The sequence below is a fragment of the Diadema setosum genome, chromosome 18 (genome assembly GCF_964275005.1).
Source record: "Diadema setosum chromosome 18, eeDiaSeto1, whole genome shotgun sequence".
In the NCBI taxonomy this organism is placed as follows: domain Eukaryota; kingdom Metazoa; phylum Echinodermata; class Echinoidea; order Diadematoida; family Diadematidae; genus Diadema; species Diadema setosum.
Window position 1 is genome coordinate 24,525,809 of NC_092702.1, and position 26,567 is coordinate 24,552,375.

At 38.3% G+C, this 26,567-nt stretch overlaps 2 protein-coding genes across 2 annotated transcripts; one reads left to right on the plus strand and one right to left on the minus strand.

Annotated features, from left to right (window-relative positions):
• Positions 1 to 3,689: 3,689 nt before the first annotated feature.
• Positions 3,690 to 20,066, minus strand: LOC140241766 (RNA-binding region-containing protein 3-like). The gene is made up of 12 exons (XM_072321515.1): positions 19,897 to 20,066; positions 19,421 to 19,468; positions 15,255 to 15,370; positions 14,000 to 14,125; positions 12,073 to 12,253; positions 11,695 to 11,810; positions 10,627 to 10,892; positions 9,498 to 9,692; positions 8,761 to 8,855; positions 7,014 to 7,072; positions 6,087 to 6,219; positions 3,690 to 4,858 (listed from the first exon to the last, which is right to left on the minus strand). Exons 1-12 carry the CDS (start codon positions 20,056 to 20,058, stop codon positions 4,763 to 4,765), a joined length of 1,593 nt encoding a protein of 530 aa, XP_072177616.1. The 5' UTR covers positions 20,059 to 20,066; the 3' UTR covers positions 3,690 to 4,762.
• Positions 20,067 to 21,656: 1,590 nt separating this feature from the next.
• LOC140241882 (uncharacterized) lies at positions 21,657 to 26,344 on the plus strand. Its single transcript, XM_072321636.1, has 5 exons — positions 21,657 to 21,672; positions 22,975 to 23,056; positions 23,750 to 23,780; positions 24,519 to 25,316; positions 25,740 to 26,344. The coding sequence occupies exons 2-5, from the start codon at positions 23,049 to 23,051 to the stop codon at positions 25,890 to 25,892; spliced, it is 990 nt and encodes a 329-aa protein (XP_072177737.1). The 5' UTR covers positions 21,657 to 21,672; positions 22,975 to 23,048; the 3' UTR covers positions 25,893 to 26,344.
• Positions 26,345 to 26,567: the final 223 nt, after the last annotated feature.

A 26,567-nucleotide genomic window follows, 5' to 3' on the forward strand; every position in this document is an offset into this window, starting at 1 on the left:
TACCATCAACCACAACCACAATCATCATTATCAGAATCAGAACCACCACCATTCAGTATGATCAACACTGTCATTATCACCACTGTCATCACCATTATGCTCGTCATTATCAACAATATGAATTTCTTTCACAGTCGTCCCACCCGAAACAAATAAACAAAAACACTACATAAAACAATCAAAACATAGCAACAGGTGTCCAACCCTATATCTTTTAAACATCTCAAATTTCTCTTCTTGAAACAGATCGCTAGGTCGAATAGTCGGCTAGAGTTATAAATTCTGTTTTATTTCTCAATATAATTGACCATGTGTAATATATTGTAGTTGTAATCTTCTTTCGGAGCAACATGTGAAAGGTGCTCACGCCTCAATCACACATAACAGAACGGTAAAATAGAGCACTGCCACAAACAAATCTGTACAGACATTTTTCTTGTATGAATAGGAAAGATTCAAAGGATGTCTAATCACAAAAGCCAAGCAAAAAGAGAACCAAAGTCCCGCACTGAAATCAAGACAGCCATATGTACAATGACCCATATTATGTCAGACTAATGCTCTGTCCAGTCCAGTGGGAACGCTTGACTTAGATAGAGGAAGTACCTAGGGATAGGGATGACCATGGTACAGTGGGGAATCAAGCGGATGTAAAGCAGGCAGATGTTTCCTTACAGAAACAACAAACTCCAACAAACTCCAACAAACTGGGCAGATGAAGCCTTGTTTGAGGAAATCGTACCATACCCTATCCCGTCACTGCAGGTTGTGATCTAGAATGCCTATTGAAGTCAGTCAGGCATCAAGAGAATTTGCTATACTAGTACATCAACTTACCAACAAGCATACCACCTGATATGGAGCTTGATAGAGAGCAAATAAATGCATCGCAATCAATAAACATTCATCAGTTTTTTTTTGTTTGTTTGTTTGTTTTAAACAGAACACCCTATGCACTATCTTTGGCACTGCTACATCACACTCACTAATTCACCAAAGATGGAATGGCTACTTGCAGACAATAACCGTTTTTCTCGACAATACCGTTTGTGAAAAGATGATGAAGGCAAAGAAAAGCATAAAAAGCCAGTTGGCAACTTACAATCCATCACATTCCAGAGCATCTCCACAATTATCTTTTGTTATTCAAGTAGGAAAAGTGATAAGTCACCAGAGTAGCTTTCTCTGGCTAATACATTTGATCAGCATGAGATGTGCCCCCTGCCAGACAAGATTTCATGAAGTCTCAACCCATTGCGCGCTTTGAGTGCGAATTTGCAAAGAGAGCCCCACATAATAGCATTGTACGCATTGTCCAAAGTCCCTGGCACAAAAAGAGTTGAGAACCAAACTAGTGTGATCTACAGGCATATTTGGATCTCGTGGGCAACTACCTCAAGTAGAACTTAACCACATCGTGTTGAAACTACTATTATTTATGCTTCAAAGTCAACAAAGCATGAAGATCAAATAATTACCCAGTCGAAAGCTTCTCTTGGAAAAATAAAAACCATCCACATATTCTTTCGTTTGTTTGTTTATAGGCTGGATATTCTGTTCGTTAGCTTTTCAAATCACCGAGTAGACTGTTCTGTCAACTTCAATCCTAGCAGACCCGAATCATTGCAGTATGACGCACTATCATACGGCCTAATACACTGTACTTGGTATTGCTGGACTTTATAGTTCAGAGAAGCTAATGCGTTGCAACTCCTGATTTTGTGAATCCATCTATAGCTACCCAAAAACCGTATCAGGTAGAATACCCACTACTTCTGACATGGTGGCAGCAGCAGTTCAACATGAATTCAAGAGTTGAGTGGCAGTTTTCTTTGTCACATGTTCAATGCTTACACCTGGCAGCTAAGGTCTGTCGTCACTCCACGGGTATATGGTATGTTGATGTACAATATATGTCAAGCTTTACGAATCTTCAAGTTCAATGACAGATCACATTCCAAGTATATGTCAAGCTACTATATGCAATTATGCAAAATTCACAGTATCAGAGTCTTCAATTTACGGTGCACTCCCGTTATAACGAAGTCCGAGAGACTGGCGGTTTTCTTTCATTATAATGAAATTTTGTTATAGCCGAACAGTAAAGTACATGAACGTATAGAGATGATAACGCTTTGACCTGAATTTCTACTTGGTTGTAATGAGCATAGCGTAATAACTGTGTTCGTTGCAGTTCAGTACACTGTACGGTACAAGGTTGCAGACTCTGTTTGTCCTTCATATTTTATGTCTAATATTGACAAGTATGGAAATGCTTTATTGTTCAAGTCTTCAACTTATCAACTTGCCAAACTGCTATGTGCTCAAAGTTTTGCTCCTTGGGTCCTCAGTGGAACATTTCACTTTTCCAATATTACCCCAGTTCTCAAAAGTCTTCACTGGCTACCAGTGTCCCAATGTCTTACAGAACAGAGTCCCAAATTCTACTCCACATCAATTATCATGATGGAAAACAATGCACTTTCTGGCTTAACTCATGGAGTCGGTGGCTCCATGCTCAAATCAGTATACCTGATCTTGATGCCAGATCAGTGCATGCTGATAAGGGTAGGATGTGCACCAAGAAAGAAGCCATCCTACCACGAGTAACAGCAAACACACACAGACACTGTATCTGATGGCTACACCAACGTCCAGCATCTGCCACAAGAAATGAGAGTAATCCTTCACACAGGAAGCAGAGCTGTTGAGCACAGATGACAACACACTATCAAGACAGAGTTTACATTCTTTGTCTGTCTGCATCTGTTCTACCTTTCTTCTCTCCCTTACTCTTCTCTTTCCTTCCCTTCTCTTCTCTTCTACTCTCTTGTCTTCTCTTTTCTATGCTCTTCTCTCCTTCCCTCTTTCCTTCTCTCCTTTTCTACTCTCCTCTTTTCTATTATCTATTTGTATAATTTTCCTTTCTCACTTCCTCTGAATGCTTTCAGCACTTCTGTGGATATAATGCTACATGTGTATATAAATAACCATTAGTATCATTATTTATCATCTTCAGTTCCATTTCCTTCTGTATTATCTCTTCTTTTTCTTTCTTTTTTATAATCTTCTCTTCCCTTTTCTTTTGTATTATGTTCTCTTCCCTTCTCTTCTGTATCATCTTTTCTCCTCTTCCCTTCTATCTCTTTCTCTCCATGTAGCTTCATATCAAAGAAATTATAGGGTAATATGCTACAGGAAAACAAGGGGATTGGCCAATGATTATTCCAAAACTGGAGGAATGTTTGCGTGCAATAGCTGATTGGTCTTCAGTAAACAGCCTCTCAGTCAATGAAGAAAAAACTGAATTGCTTCATATATGTTCACGTTTCAGGAAAAGGAGTTTGCTTCCTCCGATAACTTTCAATGAGTTTATTCTTCGTCCTACTAGATGTGCACGCAATTTAGGGGTTCTTTTTGATGATCAACTGACTTTGATCGATCATATTAACAGTATATGTCGCACAGCGTCATTTGGACTACATAGAATTGGTTCAGTTAGATGTTATCTTGATCAATGTGCGACTGAACGGCTTATACATGCTTTTGTAATGAGTAGAATTGATAATTGTAATGGATTGTTATATGGTTTGTCAGATTCAATGTTAGGTAGACTGCAGCGAATTCAAAATTCAGCTGCAAGATTGGTTACCCGAACTCACACATATGACTCTATTTCTTCAATATTACACATGTTGCACTGGTTGCCAGTCAAAGATAGGTTAGTTTATGAGTTATTTGTAATTGCATATAAATGTCAACATCAGTTAGCTCCTCATTATTTGCAACAGCTCCTCCAAGAATATCAACCTTCCAGACAACTTCGCTCAAGCACCAAACAATTGTTAAAACCGGTTAATGTATCGACTAAGTCATACGGTCAACGATCATTTCAATATTCAATACCTCAACTTTGGAATCAGCTCCCCAATGATATCAGAGAATGTTCATCATTAGATCAGTTCAAGTCTTTATTGAAGTCTCATTTGTTTGTAAAGTAACCATTGTTCTGTAAATTGTTTAATGTGTTTTAAGTTGATATATATGTAATTTTCTACTTTGTATTGTGTGTTCTTACACATGTATAATCTGTCTTTTCTCATTTCTAAAAGCACTTAGAGACTTGAATGTAATTTGCGCTCTTTAAAATGGTTTATTAATAGAGTAAGCAGTCGCCATACGCGTGCGTACAAATGAGGCGTCCAAAATTGAAGAGGGAGATCCCGGTATTTGATTTCAGTCTACGTTCAAGTCAAATTTTGTCTTATCATATCTGGAGTGATTTTTTATTCTTAATAACACATTTTATTTTGCAGAAGCACAATGTGATTTATTGTTGATATTAGTTTCTACGATAATATCATATCATTTAGACTATTTTGTAGAGTCCAAACGTTTTTGTTACTCACAAAATAAATGACGGGAACTCGAGTGTTGACTAGAAAGTAGTTTGAGCATTATGATGTCTGTTTCACATACATATCCACTTTGAGTGAAGACGCTATAAAATCAAACAACATAAGCAACATAATGATGTTTGAGCATTATGATTACTTGAGCATTGTGACGTAACTATAAAACGGTGCAAGCCTGACTGCGTCGCACATTCAAGTCGAGCGCATTTAAACAGTGTGCTGCCATCTACTGTTCAATGAATGTACAGGATCAAGGCAATGGCAGTGCCTACAACCCAAAATGGCAGCTCCCTTGCGCAGCCACCTCCACTCTGGACTACGCCCTCTTGTGGTGTAACCTATTTGCTTCATATTCTCCTGGCATCCCTTGGTCTCTTGGCAGCAGGCTTCTTGGCGTCCTTGGCATCCTCCTTCTCCTTGGGCTTGGCAGACCGAGCAAAGCTCTGGATGAATGCACACTAGTCAAGGATTCTTAATGATCACCAGACAGGGATACAAGGATTCAACAGAACTGTCACATAACCATCCTACTTTTTGATAAAGGAGAATGAAAACCTTAACCCTAATCAGGCTGGGGGGGGCGGAATCCGCCCCCCCCTCGACTTTTCGCGCAATATCTTCGCAACGCGATAAGCTCCCGCCGCGATGTTTCATGACTTTTTTCTTTCAAGTATCGCGCAACTTTTGAGACCCAAATTGTTGCGCCCTCGCGTACCGTTTTGACGCGACGCCCGTTCGAAAAAAATTTGTCAACCCCAAAATTGCTCCAAAACGTGATTTTGTGTACAAATCCAATGCAAATTGTGTTTTTTCAATTAATTCACATAAAAATTCATATCTTCACTTAGAAAGGCCGAAATTAATTTATTTTAGCATAATAATGCTTTGAAAAATGTCTGTGACAAATTTTGCCCAAAAAACAAACAAAAACAGAAGGTCAAAAAACAAAGAAATACATAAGAAATTCAAAAAACAATAAAATACATAAGAAATTAATTTCAATACAGATTTTTTTTTATCCTATGTCTCAGAAGTATGATACAAGAAACATTTTTAAAAAGAAATTAGCTTAATTGGAGCATAAATAAGTGATTTAGAGCCCAAAACTGATTTTATGCATAAATTACAATAATTAATTAATATAAAATATAAGAAAAATTTTTCGGAGAAAGCAACCATACATTTTGATAGAATACGTCGCGGGCGTCGCGTGTGCTGATTTTCGGCGCGATTGCGCGTTCAATAGGCGAGATCTGAAGGGGGGGCGGAATCCGCCCCCCCGCAGATATAGCATAGCCAAAAAAGCCCAGCCTGATTAGGGTTAAAGTGACTTGTCTAGATCAGAGGCAGTGATAAAATTGTAAGAAAAAACTCGACCATTTTGGGGGATAGAATTTGAGCTTGGTTGGATGCAGTGATGAGATACATATTACAATATACATGCTCATGAATGATTTCACATGGTGTGTACATTCGCCTAAAATAAGTCATTTTGGTATAATGACTGACTTTTCTTAAAACTTCATTCCTCATTCACTTTGCACTCACAAAGAGTAAGATTAATCTGCCTACATAGAAGTGTGATAGACAAAGGAAAGTGTGTTTAAAGAGCGTTAAACTAATCTGCAAGGGAGAGATAAAGTTTGGCGGTGTGGAGGAATGAAAGGATACGACCACAATGGGCTTGTCGTGGAGGACAAATCCGTTGGTGTCTCTCAAGGCCTTCTGGGCGGCCAACTCGCTGGGGAGACCAACAAAGGCCTGCCCCTTCATGCGCCCCTGCTTCATCAGCTGTATGTTGAACCTGGAAGAAAAAGGAAATGGAGATGGGTCTTACTTCATACATTGCCTCAACACACTCCTATAATATGAACTCCTGATATCAATAACTGTTGGTGGAGACAGATGCTCACTGAACCTTATATCCAACAGGAACATTATACATACACACATACACGTATATACATACATACATACATACAAATATATGACATTCACCCATACATTAATCTACGTATCCATACATACATACATATTGTATATGCACACATATAATCATAGGGTATTTCATGCATTTTTCCCGGAAGACATACATGTACATTATATGCCACGCAAAAAAAGTTCAAACTAGCATAAACTTCCTACAGGTGATTAAAGAATTGAAACTGGATTCACAGAGGTTAAACAACAACTCTTAAATGAAGTAATCCACTTACTCCGCACTCATCTTGTTCTCAGAAGTACTGGCTGAAATTTCCTTTTTTAAATGATGGGGCAAAGTATACATGAGTTTTAAATACACATTCTCTACAAGTATAATAACATATTTCCTCTAATTTCCACAAATTTAGTTATGAATACATGCATCTAGCAAATTAATATAGAATTGCAGAATAAATCAAAATTGATGAAAATGAAATCAATAAGCTATTGCTACAGCTGATGACCAACACAAAGAGTAATGTATATTTACAAGGTACAACCTTGAAAACAAACTATCATTTGCTGGCTTTGCGAAAACATAGATCCACACCAACAACAGCACACCACAAATCTAATCATTCACCAAATATATTGACAATGCATACTAGTACTTACATGTCCTTATCCATTGGTGATGACCAGTCAATATATCTTCCATAAATGAATTTCAAATCCTGTGAAACCACAGAACATGAGACAAACTATAAATTCATAAATTCACACAAAAATAATGTCATCAAATACCATCTTCAGCAACGCAATCATGAAAAATTTCTTAGCATGCACAATTCCAACAACTGTATAATTGTCCATACTACTTCCATGAGAAGTAACTAAAGTGAATTTTATGCAGGCATTATATGAGCTACATATTTCTACCATTCCCCCCCCCCCCCCTTCAATGACCAAAAAAACCCAACAAAACACAAGCACAAACTGTCATACAATGGAAACATATTCCTCACAGCGTCATTTCATGTTGTGTTTAAATTTACTACATCAGTCATCTCGAAACTTCTTTTTAAAACCACTTGAAAATAAACCCTGAGACAGTGGTTATGAAGTACTGGTAATATAAGTCAAAGAATATGTAAACAGATAGAATACAAGAACAAGAGACCCGGGGGTCACGCGCTCACCTGAGTATTGCAATTTCACCTTTCATGCATTCTTGCACACTCTTAACTGAGAACATTGGAAACTTAGGTCTGCATAATGGACCCCCCCCCCCAACTCCAGGGGCCCCCCAAGAGGGACATGGTGCCCATTTGAAGGAATTGAGATTCTATCCCCCTAGGGATGCTACCTGCTAAGTTTGGTCAAAATTCATCATGAGGTTTTCAAAAAGAAGATGAACATGTAAAATTCAGGCCTCATTAATTAGGACCCATCCCCATCCCCTCTCCTGGGTCTGGGGGGCACCCCTGATTCCGCCAGTCCCATGAACAAACTTGAAACTACAGTTATCAATGTACTAACTCATAGTATTATCTTAGCCCTATCACTTCTGGTTCTAGAGAAGATTTTTGAAGATTCCTTAATTTTAGGGGGTTTGGGCCCCCTGGGGGCCCCCAGGTGGGCCATGGTGCCCCATTTGAACAAATTGAGATCCTATCCCCCTCAGGATGCTAGCTACCAAGTTTGGTGAAAATCAGACACGGCGATCTCAAAGTAAAGATGAAAATGTACAATTTAGGCCCCATAAGGACCTCTCCCCACCCCCCTCCCCTGGGTCCCAAGGGGGGCACCCCTGATTCACCCATGAACAAACTTGAAACTACAGTCATCAATGTACTAACTCATAGTATTAACTAAGCCCTATCACTTCTGGTTCTAGAGAAGAAGATTTTTAAAGATTCCTTAATTTTAGGGGGTTTGGGCCCCCCTGGGGCCCCCAGGTGGGCCATGGTGCCCATTTGAACAAATTGAGATCCTATCCCTCTAGGGATGCTATCTGCCAAGTTTGGTGAAAATCGGTCATGTGGATCTCAAGAAGAAGATGAAAATGTAAAAAGTTTCCGCACAACGGACGACGGACAACGCACACGGATGACAAACGACGGACGCCGGACGAAGAGCGATCGCAATAGCTCACTTGAGCCTTCGGAAACATTTAAACATAAATCCGAATTCTGTCACTCCATATGCCGAGTTTCAATGCACTCATATTTTTAGTTTCAATTCAGCACAACTCCACTGCAACAAAGATGGTATAACTATCAGTTTTTCCACACTGCTAGGCCCTTATATTGTAATTAAAAAACACTTATATGGAATCAGAACATTGTACATGTAAATCACCAACACATATATAAGAGTCCATTACATGCCAGCAAATAGTTACAGTTTATGAAATGCCTACCTTTTCTTCCACTTGCTTGGCCAGGTTTTTGATGTAAAGCCTTGTGGTAGGGTCACCAGAGCTGTAGTTCTTGAAGACTGAAATGTGCTTCATTTCTGTGATAAAAGCAAAGGATAGAATTTCACAAATTGTGCTGAAACATAGAAAAATAAACACACTATAATACAAACACTTCCCTATACAAACATACACTAACAGCATACAATGAACACAGCAATCCATTTTAATGCACATTTACTGTAAACGCCGATTTTTTGTTTTTGTTTTTGGCAGTACATTAATTTCATGTGAATTGTAGAACCCACCAAAGTCACAATTTTCTGTGCACACTTTGAATGCTTCGTCAGTTGTGCCTCCCTCATACGTGTGTGTGTGTGTGTGTGTGTCTGCATGATGACAGCAAATTCACTCATGCTAGAAAACTAGTGAGCGTGAAGAAAACCATAAATAAAATAAAAAGTAAGTAAAAAAAAAATTACACATTTTTATTTTTGAGCTAGTATCAAGTCGAGCAAACATGCGGAAAATCTTCCACTCTTACACTAATTAGACAATTTCATTATTGATATTAAATAAGCCACCTTTTCATGCATAAAATAACAAAGGCCACTAAGGAGGAAAGAAATACAATGTACATTGTACTTAAAAAAAGAAGAAAAATAACGAAAGGAGAGAAGATGCACATCTTTGTTATACATTCTGTCGACTAAAAGGAAAGACCAATGAGTGACATTTACCATCCTTGGACAGCTTCTTCTCTTTCAGCTGATCCCTTGTGATGAATTCTGACGACTCCGGCCCGTCATCGTCTTCTTCCTCATCCTCGTCCTCCTTCTCGACCGCCTTGGCGTCCACGGGTAACTTGGTGGGCTGGAACGTACCAAAGGCACCCGTCTGCTCCTCTTCCTGGCTGGCTGGTGCTGGCTGGTTGTCTGCACCAACCCAGCATTGCCAGGTCCAGACAGAACAAAATCACCGACAAGCATGTGAAAAAATTGCCACAAAAATCATTAAAAAAAAATCATCAAATTTGGAAAAATGTAGTTTAGGCTTCAATTTCAAGACAAAATGATGTCAATGAATTGCTAACAAACGCCCACATATGATTGCATTGCACGAGTCTTGGTGCAATTTACTGCGGAACAAGCCGTAGTACACACACTAAATGCAAAAAATGTACGATGTGTATGGATAGTACTCAGTACGTGAGTTTGTGTGTATTTGTGTGTGTGTGTGTGTGTGTGTGTGTGTGTGTGTGTTGAGTGATAAAATATGAACATGATATGTTTCTACAGGAAATTGCAATGTATGTCTAACTGGTATAACGGGAGAACTATGGGAAAAATGCATTTTTGTTTTCAGTTATTGTGATTATTTTTCATTGGTCTCAAAATCACCAAAAAAGTACCAAAAATCATCAAATTTTGATTTGGTTACCAAGATAAAATTTTGCCATCAAGGGTTTCCAAAAATCATCAAATTTTATCCTTTTTGGTTACTGAAATCACCATCTGGCTGGCTGTCTGCACGTGATGTATATTGTGAGCACATGAGCAAAGGCATGTCACAGTGAGGTGCACTTTTGCACTGGCGTATGGCCACAGCTCAGCATGGGGAAAGATGCCTTATTGACATATTGTTCACAAACTCATAGACTTTCAACCATTTCATCATGGCTACAACCTTGTACACAAAACATTTTTGTTTGGATAATTGTTTCTGGAGTTGGAATCACAGCTACATTCAACAGTAAAGACCCATATTTAAATTCCATTTAGTGGTGCATCAACAAGTGCAGAAAGATCACAAATGCAAACATAAAAACATACACACACACAGAAACACATGCACACACAAAACCTTTACCTTGCTGTATCTGCCTCTCCACAGCCACAGTGATGCTTTCAGCCAGTCTGATTTCAGCCTTCTTCCCCAGGGCCGTCTCTGCCGGGTCAAACACCTCTCCCCTGGGAAGGGCCCCACCCCCTGGAGCTGCACCACTGACAACTGACTTGGCTGCAGCCTGGGCGATCATGTCTTGGAGGCGTGGCCTCTTGCGCTGCTGACCTACGACCTTTTTCTTCAGAGGTCTCTTTACAGCGTGCCCCAATTGCTCTGCTACCTTCCGTGCTCTAGAAGAATGAAGTTTTTCAGAAAGCAGAAAGGTACAAATAAAGGGTGATTACATTGCCAGAACTACAAAAATGAAGCTAGCAAGGGGCCATGAGAATAAGGAGACTATAAAAGATACAGGATATTGCAACTTAAAATGTATTGATAATCACCACATACAGATTTTTCCTCAAATTTCCAAGAATGCATAGCACTATTGATGCTACAAATATCACTTCTGTTTCTTTAGTATAACAGCCACATACAGGGAAGGGAATTTGACTACCAAGGTATTCATTTGAAATGGTAAATGTGAAGAGACTGTAGAACAAGAAGACAATATTATATTGACTGACTCAAAGGAAGAACACTCTTACAGCTCTTCTTCTGGTTACAAAAAAAAAAAGGAAAAAAAAAAGAAAAAAAAAGCTGATGGATGATTCTCAACGTAGCATGTATACAACCTAGTTTTGAGCACTACAATTCAATATATCTGTACAATCATGTGATATTTACTGGTTTCATAGATTTTTCTATGCACATTGACAAATTACTAGTGTTAGCATCATGTACACCAATTATTTTCATGCCAGTATTTCACGTTTTTATGTTGTATTTTGCAATTACAGTATCAGCACTGAGCAAGATCGTCTCGATTTTAGGCTCAATTCTTTTGTGTGGGTAAATCTTTCCACAGATCTCAGTCTACACAAGTCAAGGTGGCATTCTGAGAGACAAGGCCTCTTATATTCCAGGTTTTTTTGTTTTTGTTTTATACATCTTCTAAAAGTAATGACATCTGAGACATGATCCATGACTTACTGTTCTCTTGTCTCCTCATCACTCTCCAGTTCTGATTCCTCGCTAGAGCTGGCTACTTCCATTTCCACGGGGGTGGCATCCTCAGGTTCTGGAGGGGCAATCATCTCATCATCATCCTGCAAGTTTGTCACAAAGAAGTGGGAAATATGCATTTAAGCTTTTAAGTCTGAATTAGCATCATCAATGCAATCACGTGGGGAAAAAATTTCGATCTCATAGTGCTACCTACAAGGAAACAGATATTGTGAAATATCCATATGATGTAAAGAGTTGATGTTTCCTTTCTGATATACAATGGAGAGTGAAAAAAAAAAAAGAAGAAGAAAGCTTAAGGAGTAACTACAGGAGAGCATATGAACAAAATGGACAAGTGCTCACCAGGGGTGGAGCTGGAGTGAGAGGTCCAAACGGGGCTGGGAGATTCATCTTATTCATGAGGTGGAGTGTCTGCACGTAGAACTTGGGAACGGAGGCAAGAGCATTGACAATATTACTCAGGATACTGACGGTCGGAGGCGGGTAGCGGTACTTGAGTCTCGGGTTGATGGGATGAGAGATACTAAAAGAGAGAGTAGGAGTGATGTAGATGGATAAACTTCAATATAATAATTCTTCCACAGATCATGCCTATTCCAACCATTACAGTCATTATTTCTATGCAAAACATTCTCCTAACCTGTCTGTTGTCTCATATGTTTCAATGTTTGAAAACTGCAAAGATTCACTTCTCTGTTCATCTCCTGTTCAAATATAAGCATGGTGAACAAAAAAGACTTGCAACTTAAAGCCCAAACATAGTTCTGGTACGCCTGCAAAAGTTGTCAAATTTCGCTCCCAAATGTGAACGTATGCCTAGGAAATGTGCGGAATAACGCTGTAATAACAAGATATTCGATGGGTAACGACGAAAATGCGAAATATTAACCAAAAAGGTTCAGTCTCAGGACTTACCCAAACGGGGTTAGGCTAAACTCGAACTCGGGGATAACTCGGCCTCGCTTTGACGGCGGGCTGAGTTGTATTGGTTGTCCCTCTGGATTGTACAGTGTTGTACTATGGGAGCGGCCTGTATAAACTAGCGCTTCGCATTCTGGCTACTCGCAGTAATGGTCCGAGTTGTTACAATGCGCGCATCAAAAAACCTCTTTGGCGCGCATGCAAAATTAGTGTGCGCCTATCAAGCACCTCTGAAAACAATCAAAGACGCTTGATAAACAACAACAAAAACTTAAGACAGCGCGTCTCAGCAACTGAGGTGATGTGCGTATAGGCTTGAGGACCGCGCGCTGTCCATTTGTTTTGTACAGGATTAGCACGCACTTTCCCGTCTGTTCAGTTACAGTAGGCCATGTTTGGTATTATACAGTAGAATATGGCGATCACGAACTGCGTGTAAATTGTCTGAAACAGGGTCGAGTTTTCCCTGAGACCGAGTTAGTCTGGATCCTTCTGGAATAAAAGTTGGTTTTCCGACTTTTATCATTTTTCTCAAAATACTCCAAAACGACACATCATTCCGGCAAACCGCGTCAGCCAGGTAAGTTTCTTTGTAGACTCTTTCGATATATTCCAAACAAATATGAAATGGTGCCAGACGGGTTCTCAAACCCTTACCAAAACTACGTTTTCACTTTAATCTGATATCAACTACATGTTCAAATGAATGAACTAATGATTTCATTTAAATTTTATGGCTTATATTTTTGAATGCTGCTGTCATAGAAAGGTCTATGAATTTTGCTTGCAAATACCTGTAAGGAAACTTACTACATAAAAATATTTGTTTGACCAAGGTTACTAAAAGAAGGGTCACAATACGTGGAAATTATTACTGTCTGTTTGCACAGCAGTACAAATTCTAATCTAGAGTTCTATGGGAATGTAATGTTAATTCCATAATAATTATCTGCCTTTTCAACAAAACACACATATAAAAACTACGGCTTGATATTCTATGACTTTTTATGTTAAGTACTAAGCTCTTCTATATTACTAGACAGTAACAACAAAAAAAAATCAGAGAAAATGCAAAATAACAATGATTTCATGCAGATTTAATAAAGCACAATACACAAACAACATCAGTGATTAAACAACAACATTCAACAACACAAAAAACATTAACGGTTCCATAGAATATCACAATAACCTGATTTGGGCACACATTTTTAAAAGCTTAATTTACTTCATATAATGTTCAACAATTCATTGCTACAGGTTCACTGTTGCCATGATCCTCATCCATACTGTTCTCTGTTTGTTTCTGTGGGGTAAATACCCCTTCAATATCTGTTGACTTACTCACCCTAAATCAGGAGAAAGTCCCATCTTCTTGACTGCCCGCTGTCTGTGTAGCTCCTCTGCATTAAAAGACTTGGTTTCCTTTTCTGCTATTTTACCTTTTCTGTCCTCTACTGAACCTTGGAGAGAGCTTGGGATTCAAAACAAAAGAAGAAAGTCAATAAATGAAATGACTTGTGCTAGGGCGTGTAGAAGTATCAGTTCTAATGAACAAGCATACAATACCCCTTTGGACAATAACTTTTAACAATCTAAAATTGTAGCTTATATGATGGTCCGTACAAGGCCTGTAGATCTCATCAGTAAGAAAATAGCCAAGAGTTATGCACTGGCTTCTTTTCCATGCAAAAGTCCAGGAATATCTGGCACTGTAATGTAGTGCCAGGTTTGCTGCTTGGCTGTAAGAGGTGGGCCTAGGCATGCTGCTAAGAACAGGAAACTAAAACTCTGGGTTCATGGTCAATATGACTAAATGGTCCTCATGAGGTTCTTAAGTCTGCTCTCACCTAACCAAGAAGTTTGAACATTGCTTGATTCATTTACACACAAAAAAAAAAACAAGAAAAGAAAAAAGGTGACAATGGATTTTGTCACATCACATGAAAAAAATCTGACTTATTTGAAGGCAGATTATGCAACTTCCTCCAAGAGAATTGTGTCAGAGATAACACTTTTGAAGTCAAGTGCACATGATTTATGCATTGTTTGAGAATTGAAATTTCTACTCTAGATACATGTGACCAGCTGAAACGAGTTGCTAAACTTACAATGGACACATAATCAGACATTATTCATATTTTTGTAATATTAGTCATGATGGACTTCCATGCCTGATCCAAACAACCAACAGTGTTAACATGCCCAAATCCAGAAGAGTATATTTTCCATAAATTAACTTGAAAACTGAGTTAAATTTTTTCTTCTTCTGAACTGTTTTAGTATGGTACTGTATATCTCAATACTTTTAGTAGTTTCTGTTTGTATTTTTCTTTTTTTGATTTTCCATAAATTAACTTGAAATCTGAGAGTTAATTTTTTCTTCTTCTTCTTCTGTTTTATGGTACTGTATATCTCAATACTTTAAAAAATTTCTGTTTGGATTTTTTTTTTCTTGCTTCTTTGTTTTGAAAACTGTGCTGATATTTCTGACAAGCTCAATGTCCAAATTGAAAATGATAGTTTTTCTTTTATTGTTACATTCAGTGGTGTCATACTAATAACATGCAATTACAGACACTAAGTAAGCAAAGTTGTCTTACCATGATGACCTGTTGCTCAGATCTGGTGTTGCCAGAGCAACCTGTCTCCTTGTTTTTGCATACTCTACAGTCAGGGACTGCCCAAGCACATCTAGTTGATGGAGGCGGTGCAAGGCCTGCATAATGAGAAAAAATAAAATGTTTACAATATGCTGCAATATTTGGTACTCTGGGGTACCTAATGAAAATTTGCCATTTTGTTTATTTTTTTTTTTTTTTTTTCAGCGCTATATCCTGGCCTGGGTTACCAAAAAAATGTTTAAGAGTAATTTTCAGTACAATGTATTATCATGCACAAAAATGTTTTCTTGTTTGTGATTATGCAACATAATCGGCAATGGGATCATTATCGCCACGCAGATTCATGCTGGCGCTAATGATGAGAAAATGGTCACCACGACAACATTGCACAACTGTATGATAATGGACACAAGATGGCGCTACACAATGCCATACCCCAGGTTACGATGGTGCCCTGGGGTATGGTGCACCGAATCATATTGCAACACTCTGAATTACACTGTAGTTTTGAAGGTTCTGTTGATTGCAAAGAACAATCTACAAACAACTGTTCAATATTGAGAGGAATAAAAACAAGAGCGATACCTTCAAATGCAATGCAGCACTAAATCAGACAACACAATCTTACATAAGTACATTTAGACTAACATGACACTGTAACATGACACTGTATGAATAACTTTGTGTAAGGGCCACGAGTGTTTAATGTACGCTGTTCCACCTTTATGAATACCTTGCTGTCTATGCGGTTGTCACTCAAAACTTGAAACAAGCAACAACAACAACAACAACAAAAACCAGGCTTATGCATAACTTTACTTACAGATATTCTTTAAGTGACAATTCTGACTCCTATTATCTTTGAGTTTGAAAAGTATGATTATTTACTGTGGTCTGTCACTGGAATATTAAATGCTCTCCCTGCCGAAGTGGAGTCGGCCCAATCCATCGACTGAGGTCTTCAAGCACTTCCTCGAGTCCTCTAGATCTTGCTTGTCTGTTAGTAAGTGTTTTATACCTCTGCTAAAAATATCAAGACCTTTGTCTTTTTTTATTTGCATCTTATTAGGTGATCCGAGAATCCTCTCGGATCACCTTCTGTATCTGTACGGATTCTTTGTTGGTTCTTCTTCTTCTTCTTCTTCTTCTTTATTTCTGGACAAAATTTGTGTAGAGGTTAGCTCAGAAAGTCCTCTTCCTATCAATTTCAAAATTATACCATATATGTATCATGTCCCAAAGACGACAGATCTAATGTATAATAGTGATCAGTCGACCGTGACGTCACTGTGACGTCATTATATGAAAACACATTCTCAATCATATCTCACTAATGGAATAGAGTTTTTCAATGAAATTTACGTCACATATATTTCAAGTTATGCGCATTCTACTCATATTCTCAAAATTCATATTTTCTCTTAAAACGTGCGCGTATGCGCGCGTTGAAATATTTGTATGCTCAAATCGAGCTCAAATTTTTTTTGCACACGTTTCAGACCATTTGCAGCATTTTTTGAAAAATTGAAAAAATTGGACGGACGCGTACGCGCGCGCACATATACGCACGTACAGCTCATATGCAACAGAAATTTCCCGATTTTTTACATTTATCGGATGTCTGAAAAGTCAAGGAACATTTCTAGCAAGTTTCAAGTCAATCCGACTCAATATGACGTCATACGGGACTGTCAAAGTTGAAATTCCGCGCGCGCGTCAATGGCGATATACAGTACAACAATGCCCAAAAACCGCCAATTTTAAATCCGATTTTACTCGTCAGGATGGACGGTGACCCCCCATTTTCTTTACATATTCTGAAAGCTGATGAGTTGTACATGTCAGTTTATGGGTTGGCGATACTGAAAAAGTGATTAAAAGATATCAAATTTCTTAATAAAGTAAAAAAAGTAAATTTTCAAAATGACGTCATCAATTTTCAAGTTTACTTGGGCGTATCTCACTTATCCTCTGCCAATTTTCACTCAGATTTCAGTATGTTGTAGCTTATTAAATGTTCTTTCATTAATGTAATAACAACATTTTGATTGGATGGCGGCATCACCTCGTAAAAATGGATTAAAAGTAATCTTGTCAAATTTGACCAGTTTACGTGTTATCTCTATGGGAGAGCAGTTTTTCTGGCAGTGAAAATTGACATGACTATCTTTTTCGAGCATTAGCTCACTAATGCTTCGGTGAATTTTTCCCAGATTTTAGTATGTTGTAGCTGAGACTTTGGGCTATCGTAAGTGTGCCCTCCATTTTTTCATACGAGGCCGGCATCACGTCGAAAAACTTGGTTGAAAATGGCACGTGGCTTCGATGCAGCGTCATTTTGCTTAATACACAGGGCCTATGGAGCATGAAATAGGTCATTGCATAGCGCATCCGACTCGTAATCCTAAGGTCCCTGGTTCGAGCCTCACCCTTGCCAATATTTTTTTTTTCAAACTCTTTTTTCTTCTTTTTCTTTATTTAGTCTTAATCTCCCTTCCTAACTTTATCTTTTTCTGATTTTTTAATGCTTCTCCTTCAAATTTCTATAAAATAACATAATTTTTTCTTTATTTTTCTTTCTTTCTACTACATTCTGTGCAATAGATGAAGAACAACAATGGTTATCAATCCCATATTTTGCACATGTTTAGTTCATGTCACGTACATTATTTCATAAAATAACAACTTCTTGATCGGACACCATCTTGGGTATGTAAATTAGGGTCAAAGGTCATAAATGTTTCATCCTGTATCTTGGTGAATACATGTCCTATCTTTACCATATTTTGCACACGTAAAGACCATGTTACAAGGATCATTTCACAAAATAACCACTTTTTGCTCAGATGCCATCTTGGCTGTGCAAAGTGGGGTCAAAGGTCATATGTACTTCTTCCTGTATCTTCGTTATGAGGTGTTATCTGTATGGGAGGGAATTTTTCTAGATGTGAAAATTGACATGATTGTCTTTATCGACGACTAGCTCACTTACCCTTCGGTGAATTTCTTCCAGATTTTAGTATGTTGTAGCCAATTTAATACTCTTTAAGTTTTGTTCATCAAAATTTTAATCGGATGATGTCTTCACCTCGTGAAAATGGATATAATGTAACCTTGTCAAATTTAACCAGTTTACGTGTTATCTCTATGGGAGGGAATTTTTCTGGAAATGAAAATTGACATGACGGTCTTTATCGAGCACTAGCTCACTTACTCCTCGGTGAATTTCTCCCAGATTGTAATATGTTGTAGCTGAGACTTTGGGCTATCGTCGGTATTCGCTCCATCTTTTCATACGACGCCGAGATCACGTCAAAAAACTTGGTTGAAATCAAACTTATCTTCGATGTATTGAGATATTTCTTTCTTTCTGCAACTTTCTTTGCAATAACTCTAGAAAAACAGCCCCTATCACCCCCATATTTTGCACATGTTTAGTTTATGTCACGTACATTATTTCATAAAATAACAACTACTTGATCAGACACCATCTTGGGTATGTAAATTAGGGTCAAAGGTCATAAATATTTCAACCTGTATCTTGGTGAATACATGTCCTATCTTTCCAATATTTTGCACACGCAAAGACCATGTTACAAGAATCATTTCACAAAATAACCACTTTTTGCTCAGATGCCATCTTGGCTGTGCAAAGTTGGGTCAATGGTCAAATGTACTTCATTCTGTATCTTCGTTATAGTTTATACCAGGGAGGTACCTCCCTGGTTTATACCGAATTTGGTACCAAAGATGGTAGACCTGACTCTCTTTTGTAAATGAGAATCCAAATATCACACGGCCAATGTCTCTAAACACAGATGAAACCTATATGGTCATGCCTATTGCGATCAGGACTCGAATCATTGATTAAAAAAAAAAAAAATCGGATCACCTAATTTGTCAGTCTTGACAAATTCCGAGTCTAGTTTTTGTTTTGTTTTTGCTGAGCTTTTTAATTCTTATTGTTTTTTATGGGGGTGTTCACACTACATTCTTCACTAAAAATGTTTCAGCAAGTGTGCACTGGCACTGGTGACCTCAGTGCTCACTGCACTCAGACAGTAATATACTCGTAGTACATACCATAACAGAGGAAGTAGCAATCACCAAGCACAGTGTAATCAAAAGTAATGATGGGGTCTCACCTGTGTTGCAGCATCATGATCTGTGAATGTGGCAAAGGCTGTGTGTTTCTGCAAAGAAAAGTGAAATATAGGCCCTAACTAAGTAATCAGTTTTAACGTTACAATTACATGTGAAGATAAAAATAAAGAGAATTGGGACTTTTAATTTGAGTAGGCCTAACTCAGCTCAGTAAGTTGTAGCTCTGTCTTATACTGCAAGACTGCAACTTGAAAGTTCCAGTTTTCTAGTCGAGTTGTAATAGAAAATGTACAAATGTAAGCGATCAATTACCATAAATTCATAATTTTGACAGAGTTCTACAGCCTACCACAGCTACAGTAAATTTAGTCTTTTGTAGGCCCTAATAGACTAACGGTTAGATATAAATTTAGAATACACATCGATGCACAGCTCCTTGAACAGAATGCGCGCAAAGAAACATGAAAATCTAGATGTGGGACTACAAGAATGAAGACTCGCCGCACGAAAAGCTTACCATTCGTCCTCGATCTGCCATGCATTTCACATTCACGGCACCAAAGTGCTTCAACAATTCCTCTTTATCCGAAGCATTTAATGACATTGGCAAATGTCTAACTATGAGAACATTGCTTTGAAAGTTGCGATCGGAGGCCATATTTGAACGAGAATCTAGCATGTCGTGTCTTCAAGTCTGCACAGCCCGCGACCAATGATGGTATCCTCAAAACGAGCAACATCAAACAAGAACAAATGGAAAGAAAGAAAGAAAGAAAGAAAGAAAGAAAGAAACAAACAAACAAACAAACAAAGAAAAAAGTAAGAAAGAAAGAGAAATAGAAGATAGAAAGAAAGAAAGACTATAAAAAGAAAAAAAACAAAAAAAAAAACAACTTGGTCGACGCTGATCCGAACGGACTTTTTGTGAAAATAATGTGACATGCCTGAGAAAAGAGTCTGGACCTGCATTATTAATAGTGTATTATAGAATCCGCCATTAATGGCGCTTCCGTTAGTGCAAAACTGGTTTTTTTGATGGCAACATTGTGAAGTCGGGTTAAAGTTTGGTCAAAATTTCTACTTTGAACCTTTGTAGAACTTTAAATAGAAGAAATATACTCCTTTTCTGTAAAGCGACCTAAAGTGATTATCGGAACAAAACATAGGCCTACGGTTGTCTGTTCAAGATACCAGTGCAGTCCGACATATTTTCCTTGAGTATTTGTCTTCAAGATCTTTCTCTTAGAGTGCTTGGTATGGTCGGGTAAGAATATACTCAGCATATCTAATTTTCACCTTTCTGCATATCTCAGAGATATAAATTGAATTATTTTGTTAAAGATTTACATGTAAGTGGCCACGGAGCAGAGCGTCACAAGTCTTGGGAATTTCATGAAATTGAAGATTTTCTGGGTTTTTTTTCACATTTCCATATTACCGTTGTTACATTCTGGCATCACAAAGGTGTTAGAGAGCTCACAGCTAGAAATTTAGGGAGACGAAAACATAAGATAAAAGCTTTCAAAATTCGGAACTGTTCAGTGGATTATGTTTGTCATTTCCATCAACAAACAGTACGCACATTTCCTTTCATACGGACTGTATATTTTGGCCCGAGAAAGCTGACGAATATTGTCCCAATTCGTATGAAAATAGTGACACTTACCTCCGTTCGTTTCCTTCTCTTACTTAACTTCCATTTTGTCAGCGCCATTGTATTAAAAAGGTCTCTCCCAATGTCCCAAATGCACCTCTCTATGAATTCCCAGATGTGGTTCCCCTTGTACCACCTCGCATGTTATCGTACATGCTATGCCTATCTTCTGCAAAATACGCTGAAAGTGTTACAGTTTCATTCATTCTATGCCACCCTTTTTGATTACTGCGTATGATTAGAATTCGAACAATCTAGCAACGGTGTGGCAAAACATAATACTCATCAACATCACAACCATTTTCTACCTCAACTCTTCAATCTACGCATGGCATGAGTGGGCGGCTGTGTATATCAGACGCACAACTTTCAACCAATCAAGCACGATCATTCATATAGTGTTGTGACGTAACAAAATGTTACGCGTTGCCAGTTGCGCCATGTCTGTTGTCCATCTCAACTAGAAAGTCAAACACGTAGCAATATCACTGAGAACACAGCTGTAATTCATGATCTTATGAATGTACTTCTCCTACTAAATCGCGTTGATACCAAGTGAAATTAGAGTTAAAATGGGGAATTCTCTAACAAAACTTGAGCGACGATATACTATGTCAAAGTTCAGTTGTCGACGACAAAGTAAGTACAATCTGCTTCAATATTTCCAATGCAGTATCAGGGTATCTTATCACACTTGGTAGTTTGGTACAGATGTGTTTGTGTAATACTAGCCAGGCGTAATACTGTATATCAGAAATCTTCGTTCACTGATGTGATCATCTCATCGTGGCTAATATATCGCTTTTTTATTTTCATATAGTAGGCATATGCATGCCACGTTTGACTTTCTGACGACATTCTGGTAAGTTTGCGCTGTTATCTAGGTTTTCCCGGTCAACTTCGTATACACTTTCGTGAATCTCTAGAACATGAACTCTTTTTAAGAGCTTCGAATAAAAGAAGAAATCATCATACTGGGCGGAGAGACCCATACTTTGTGAAGAAGATACGCTGTCTTGATGATAAACAACGCTACTGCTGTCAACAATCTTTCATGTTGGGAGTTACTCATAATATACGGTGATTTTGCGACCAACAAATGCAACAAAATATCTCATTTTCTAGATTAAGAAGAAATTCTCACTTTTTATTAGCGATCTACTGAATCTACAGTGTATTAAACAATTACGTGCACTGATGAATGGCGCTGGTGGCAATGTGTACGGTGGACTATGCATGGTCACGATCATCTTGAGATGCGATTTCCATGTTTTTTTTTCTTTTTCTTTGTTCTGTAAATCATACTTTAAATCTGCGATTACAGCGGATAAAGATTTGAAAACAGCCTTGATTGAAACGAGTGGAAGAAATATGGGGAACTGTAAGTTCTTCATGTCATTCATATTGGCAGTCATACCTGACCATCTGAGAACAAAGGACATTACTTTATACAAAAGAACATGCTTCTTTATTGACTCTTCATTGCCACTTGTTTTCAATTTAAAACTTTTCAGCTTAAAACTTATCCCATAGTTTGAAATACTAATGCCCTTTTCTTCTAATGGCATAATCATAACAAGTATATACAGGGTATAATTTCAAAGAAAATGAAATACAATATTTTGTGATAGGAACAAGGATGCATTGATTATCACTAAGATAAGGGAGAAATGAGCAATTAAACTCAAAAGTCCAAATTCATTTTTGAGAATTGTAGATGGATACAGTGTACATGTCCCATCCTTTTCATTTGAATTACAGATGTATGTATTTTATGTTTCATTCCACTGAGAGGTTTTATTTTATCGTGTAATTTGAATGGGTCATTGTTGCGCGAGCACTCGCAACTTACACTGCGAACTTGCTGTTCAACAGTCAGCATCAGTATCATTTTTTATACTTCCCACAACAATCTCACAAATTTCTGTGTTGACTTCACAGCTGAACATAGGAGCAGAAGATATCAACCTTCAAAAGTGCTGGCTGGTTACTCAATAATTCTGGCACGTGCTGTTATGTCTGGGTAAGAATTTCATGATACTGTAGATTATTTATCTAGCTCTCACACACTTTCTCTCACTGTAAGTGTGAGGATGAGTTACGTTGTCTATGTTTGATGAACAATGAAACACATAGCTCTCAAGTTAAAATAGCTTTATTGAAACAATCATGGTATCACAGAGTCTGTCTCATTATGTCTCCCCCGTCCTTTGCTTGGTTTGTTTCCGCTGAATTTTGTGAGTGAAAGCAATTCCGATTGCTTGAACGCGCCTCTGTCTCTATCCCTGTGTGTTATGACAACTATATTAGTGGACCAGGGGTAATTCTTGAACTAAAATTTCAGCATTGAGAGAATATTAACGTACAGGTTTAAACTTGTCTTTATCATGTTTATGACGTAAGAAAACGTAGCATGACGTATCAACTTGCATTTCTCATCCTGAGGTTTACAATGCGATCATCCACTTCAGCTGTGATGACGCTCTGTGTTAACACAATGTGGTCAGGTTCATTATTGGGATGTTGTAAATCATGTCTATCGCTTTAACTAAATTCAGACATACTCGTTCCATCAATGTTTCTTTATGATGACGCCTTTCTACAAAGTAGAAATTATATGAGGAATTTATGATGATATATACGTTTGTTCTTGGTCAAGGATTTCCGAAGAGTGAGATGATGATATACCGCTTGTTGAATTCATATCTCTTCACAGACTAACTCAAGATACAGAAGATTATTTTCAGGTAAGATGTGCCACAGACCTCCTTTCTGCACCTGATTTGGATCTACTGTACTAAAAATATGTCTGAACGCGCAGACTATTACACCGTGTTCTTGGGCATGCATGGCTAATACTATCATGATGGACATGACCAGTTGCAACTCGTTTGGAAGCCCCTAGTTCGTGAAGGAAAGGAATATAATCTCGTCAGTAAATGAGAAGAAGAAGTGTTCTGAAAAATAAAACTCTGTTCTTCAAAATATTGTGTTTAAGAACAGTTTACAAAGCAGAATCTTAACAAGGCGTCTTTTAATTTAGTTTCCTTCAGGTTTCAATTTCTTTATCACACTCAATCTTAGCTTAAACTCTCGAATTTGACATTAGAGTTTAAAGGACAACATGGACAATGGGAACTTTCCAAGGCAATGTCTATTTTCAGTAACCTTTTTTTTTAAGCCTTTTTTTCCCTTGATGACCAGAAGAGTCGTACATGGATTGTTAATCAATAACTTCGTATTTCGTTTTGTTTCAGTGTTATGTGATTAGCCGTTGATTGTGGCTTGGACAACAACCATTCAGTTTGATCATTTTTGTGATATCATTAAAAAACAACAATAACAACAATAGTACTTTGTTCTCAGAAGCTCACGAAAGACAGAGTCATTAAAAACGATCTATAACAATTCATTCACTTATTGACGCTCTTAACGATAAAGGTCTAAAGGAAATATTTGAGCAAAATTATTACTCCATTCTACAGGATGACGGTACATCCAGCTATATGCAGATGAACGACCAACCTTTCCACACTCATACCGACCACGCTGACCGCACACTTGCAAAATGCAGTCCAAACGTCGAAGTCCTGGTTGACGCCGTAAACGAGCTAGGCAAAGAGATTGCGATCGCGACACCAATAATGGGCGATATGAATTGTCTCCATGATAGACGACGTTCACAAGTTTCGAGATTTGATATCGCAGACATATTTGCATCCACTCCCATTTGCAATGTAACAACTTCCACTAGGAGAAACTACGCAGCAGTGCCTACTTCATTCCATTACCCGAATGCTTACCTTCCAGCTGGTCCAAAGGAACACATTACACCGCCCAGTGGCATTGCCTGCGCATTTTTTCACACCAATTCGGCAATGTCCCCGCCACCTGCTTTCACATTGAAAGAACTGAAGAGCATCGAGAACCTTGCTAGAGAGTTGCTGGCGGCTGGGAAACCAATCCCATTCCCGCCACCAGTTCCACCACACCTGCTCTTCGCCAGGACACCACATGGAAGGATTCAGCCGTCGCCTTCACCAACACAATCACCACTTCCCACGACGCCTGTGTGCGTTTCACAAGCTAGTCCCCTAATCAACTCCTCGACATCGATAACGGGATGCATCCGTCCTGTCACGGCGCAAACCACTCCCGAGCCGGCCTCGAACAACCACGACGAGGAGATGCCAAAGCAGCTGGAGCCATCCAGGAAAGTTCGGTCGGCAGGCGATGCCCGTACCGACGAGTCCTCAGTTAATCAACGTCAACAGAATAATCAGGTTTGTGCTATTCTCTAGATGATCTCTTCAGACGCAGAACGGCTCACACGTCACTGAAGACGAACAGGAATTAACGTCTCTTTGACAATCACCAGCCTACAATCGACAGATCTAATGACAGGCGAATGTAAGGTTTCTTTTCTCAGTGTTCTCAAATTTCCTGCGATGTAGGGGAATTGTGCAAAGAGCTTTCCTGCGTTTCCGTCCCTCTTAAGTGATCATGATATGGGAAGTTAATATCGTAAATCACTTATTAGGAACGGATTATCATCGAGTTGCTATTTTTTATTGGTGATAAACGTAAAATATACGTAAAGATACATGTAATTTAAAAAAAAAAATCCGAAAGCAATGTCGCCACAAGATATGGTTTTCTACAACATTGCTCTAAGGCCAGGTCTGATCCATTTGCAATGAAAACAGGTCGAGCAGTGTCCTCACCGGTCCTTCTACGACAGCGCTTGGAACAAACTTCGTATCGAGAGCCATGACGAGAGCGAGACAGACCTACCGACATCCGCCACGTCACACCAGCTTTCCACGGCGCAAAGTTCCCCATCCCCTGCCGGTCCATGAGACAGTCAAGCTGCATCTGCTTTCTTTATCGTTGCTCCGTTGTTTCATGAAGCTTTTTTGTCTTTAGATTTCAATTTCTTCATGAGAACGTTGATCTTGTTTTTATCATATCCGAGAGAAGTTCCTTTTACATGTATTTGGACTTACAAACTTCCCGAGTATTTTTTTTTAACGTGCTTTATATATTTGCCCTTTGTGAATTGGTGACGTCATGCAATTTTGCCTTTATGTCATTACCATAGAATGCTTATTTTTTGTGCTGAATAGACTTTTCGATTCCATGTTTAGTATATTTTGGTATGTTCGGGCAGTCACTATACTCTACTGTTTAGGAGGGTTGGGGAAACTTTGTTTATGTTATGTATTTTGTAATTTCTAAGATTTCTCATCTGTTCGTGGTAGGCCTTTTTGCCTCGAGAAGTTCACACATTTTTCCCCAATTTTTTAGGAATTGCGAGAATCTTAAAAAATAAACAAATTCATTAAAGTTCACTACGATTGTGTCTGATGCATCATAATTGTAATAATTGTAATAGTCTCAGAATTCACTGTATTTATGCATGGGTATGTGTGTCTTTGTTTATCTACGTATCAATGTAATATGTGATAAAAACCTAAAATGGCATTAGACTAAAAACGCTTTATCCTGGCGAGGAAAGCTTATATATATATATA

What these genes read in the sequence shown, in the direction of transcription:
- LOC140241766 (XM_072321515.1), bottom strand. Translation starts at nt 20,058, where the DNA reads ATGCTAGATTCTCGTTCAAATATGGCCTCCGATCGCAACTTTCAAAGC. An exon ending in TCACTCCAGCTCCACCCCTG is followed by an intron (nt 11,811 to 12,072) that starts GTGAGCACTTGT and finishes ACAAACTTGCAG; the next exon opens with GATGATGATGAGATGATTGC. An exon ending in GAAGAAGCTGTCCAAGGATG is followed by an intron (nt 8,856 to 9,497) that starts GTAAATGTCACT and finishes CTTTTATCACAG; the next exon opens with AAATGAAGCACATTTCAGTC.
- LOC140241882 (XM_072321636.1), top strand. An exon ending in ATACAGAAGATTATTTTCAG is followed by an intron (nt 23,781 to 24,518) that starts GTAAGATGTGCC and finishes TCCATTCTACAG; the next exon opens with GATGACGGTACATCCAGCTA. An exon ending in AACGTCAACAGAATAATCAG is followed by an intron (nt 25,317 to 25,739) that starts GTTTGTGCTATT and finishes CAATGAAAACAG; the next exon opens with GTCGAGCAGTGTCCTCACCG.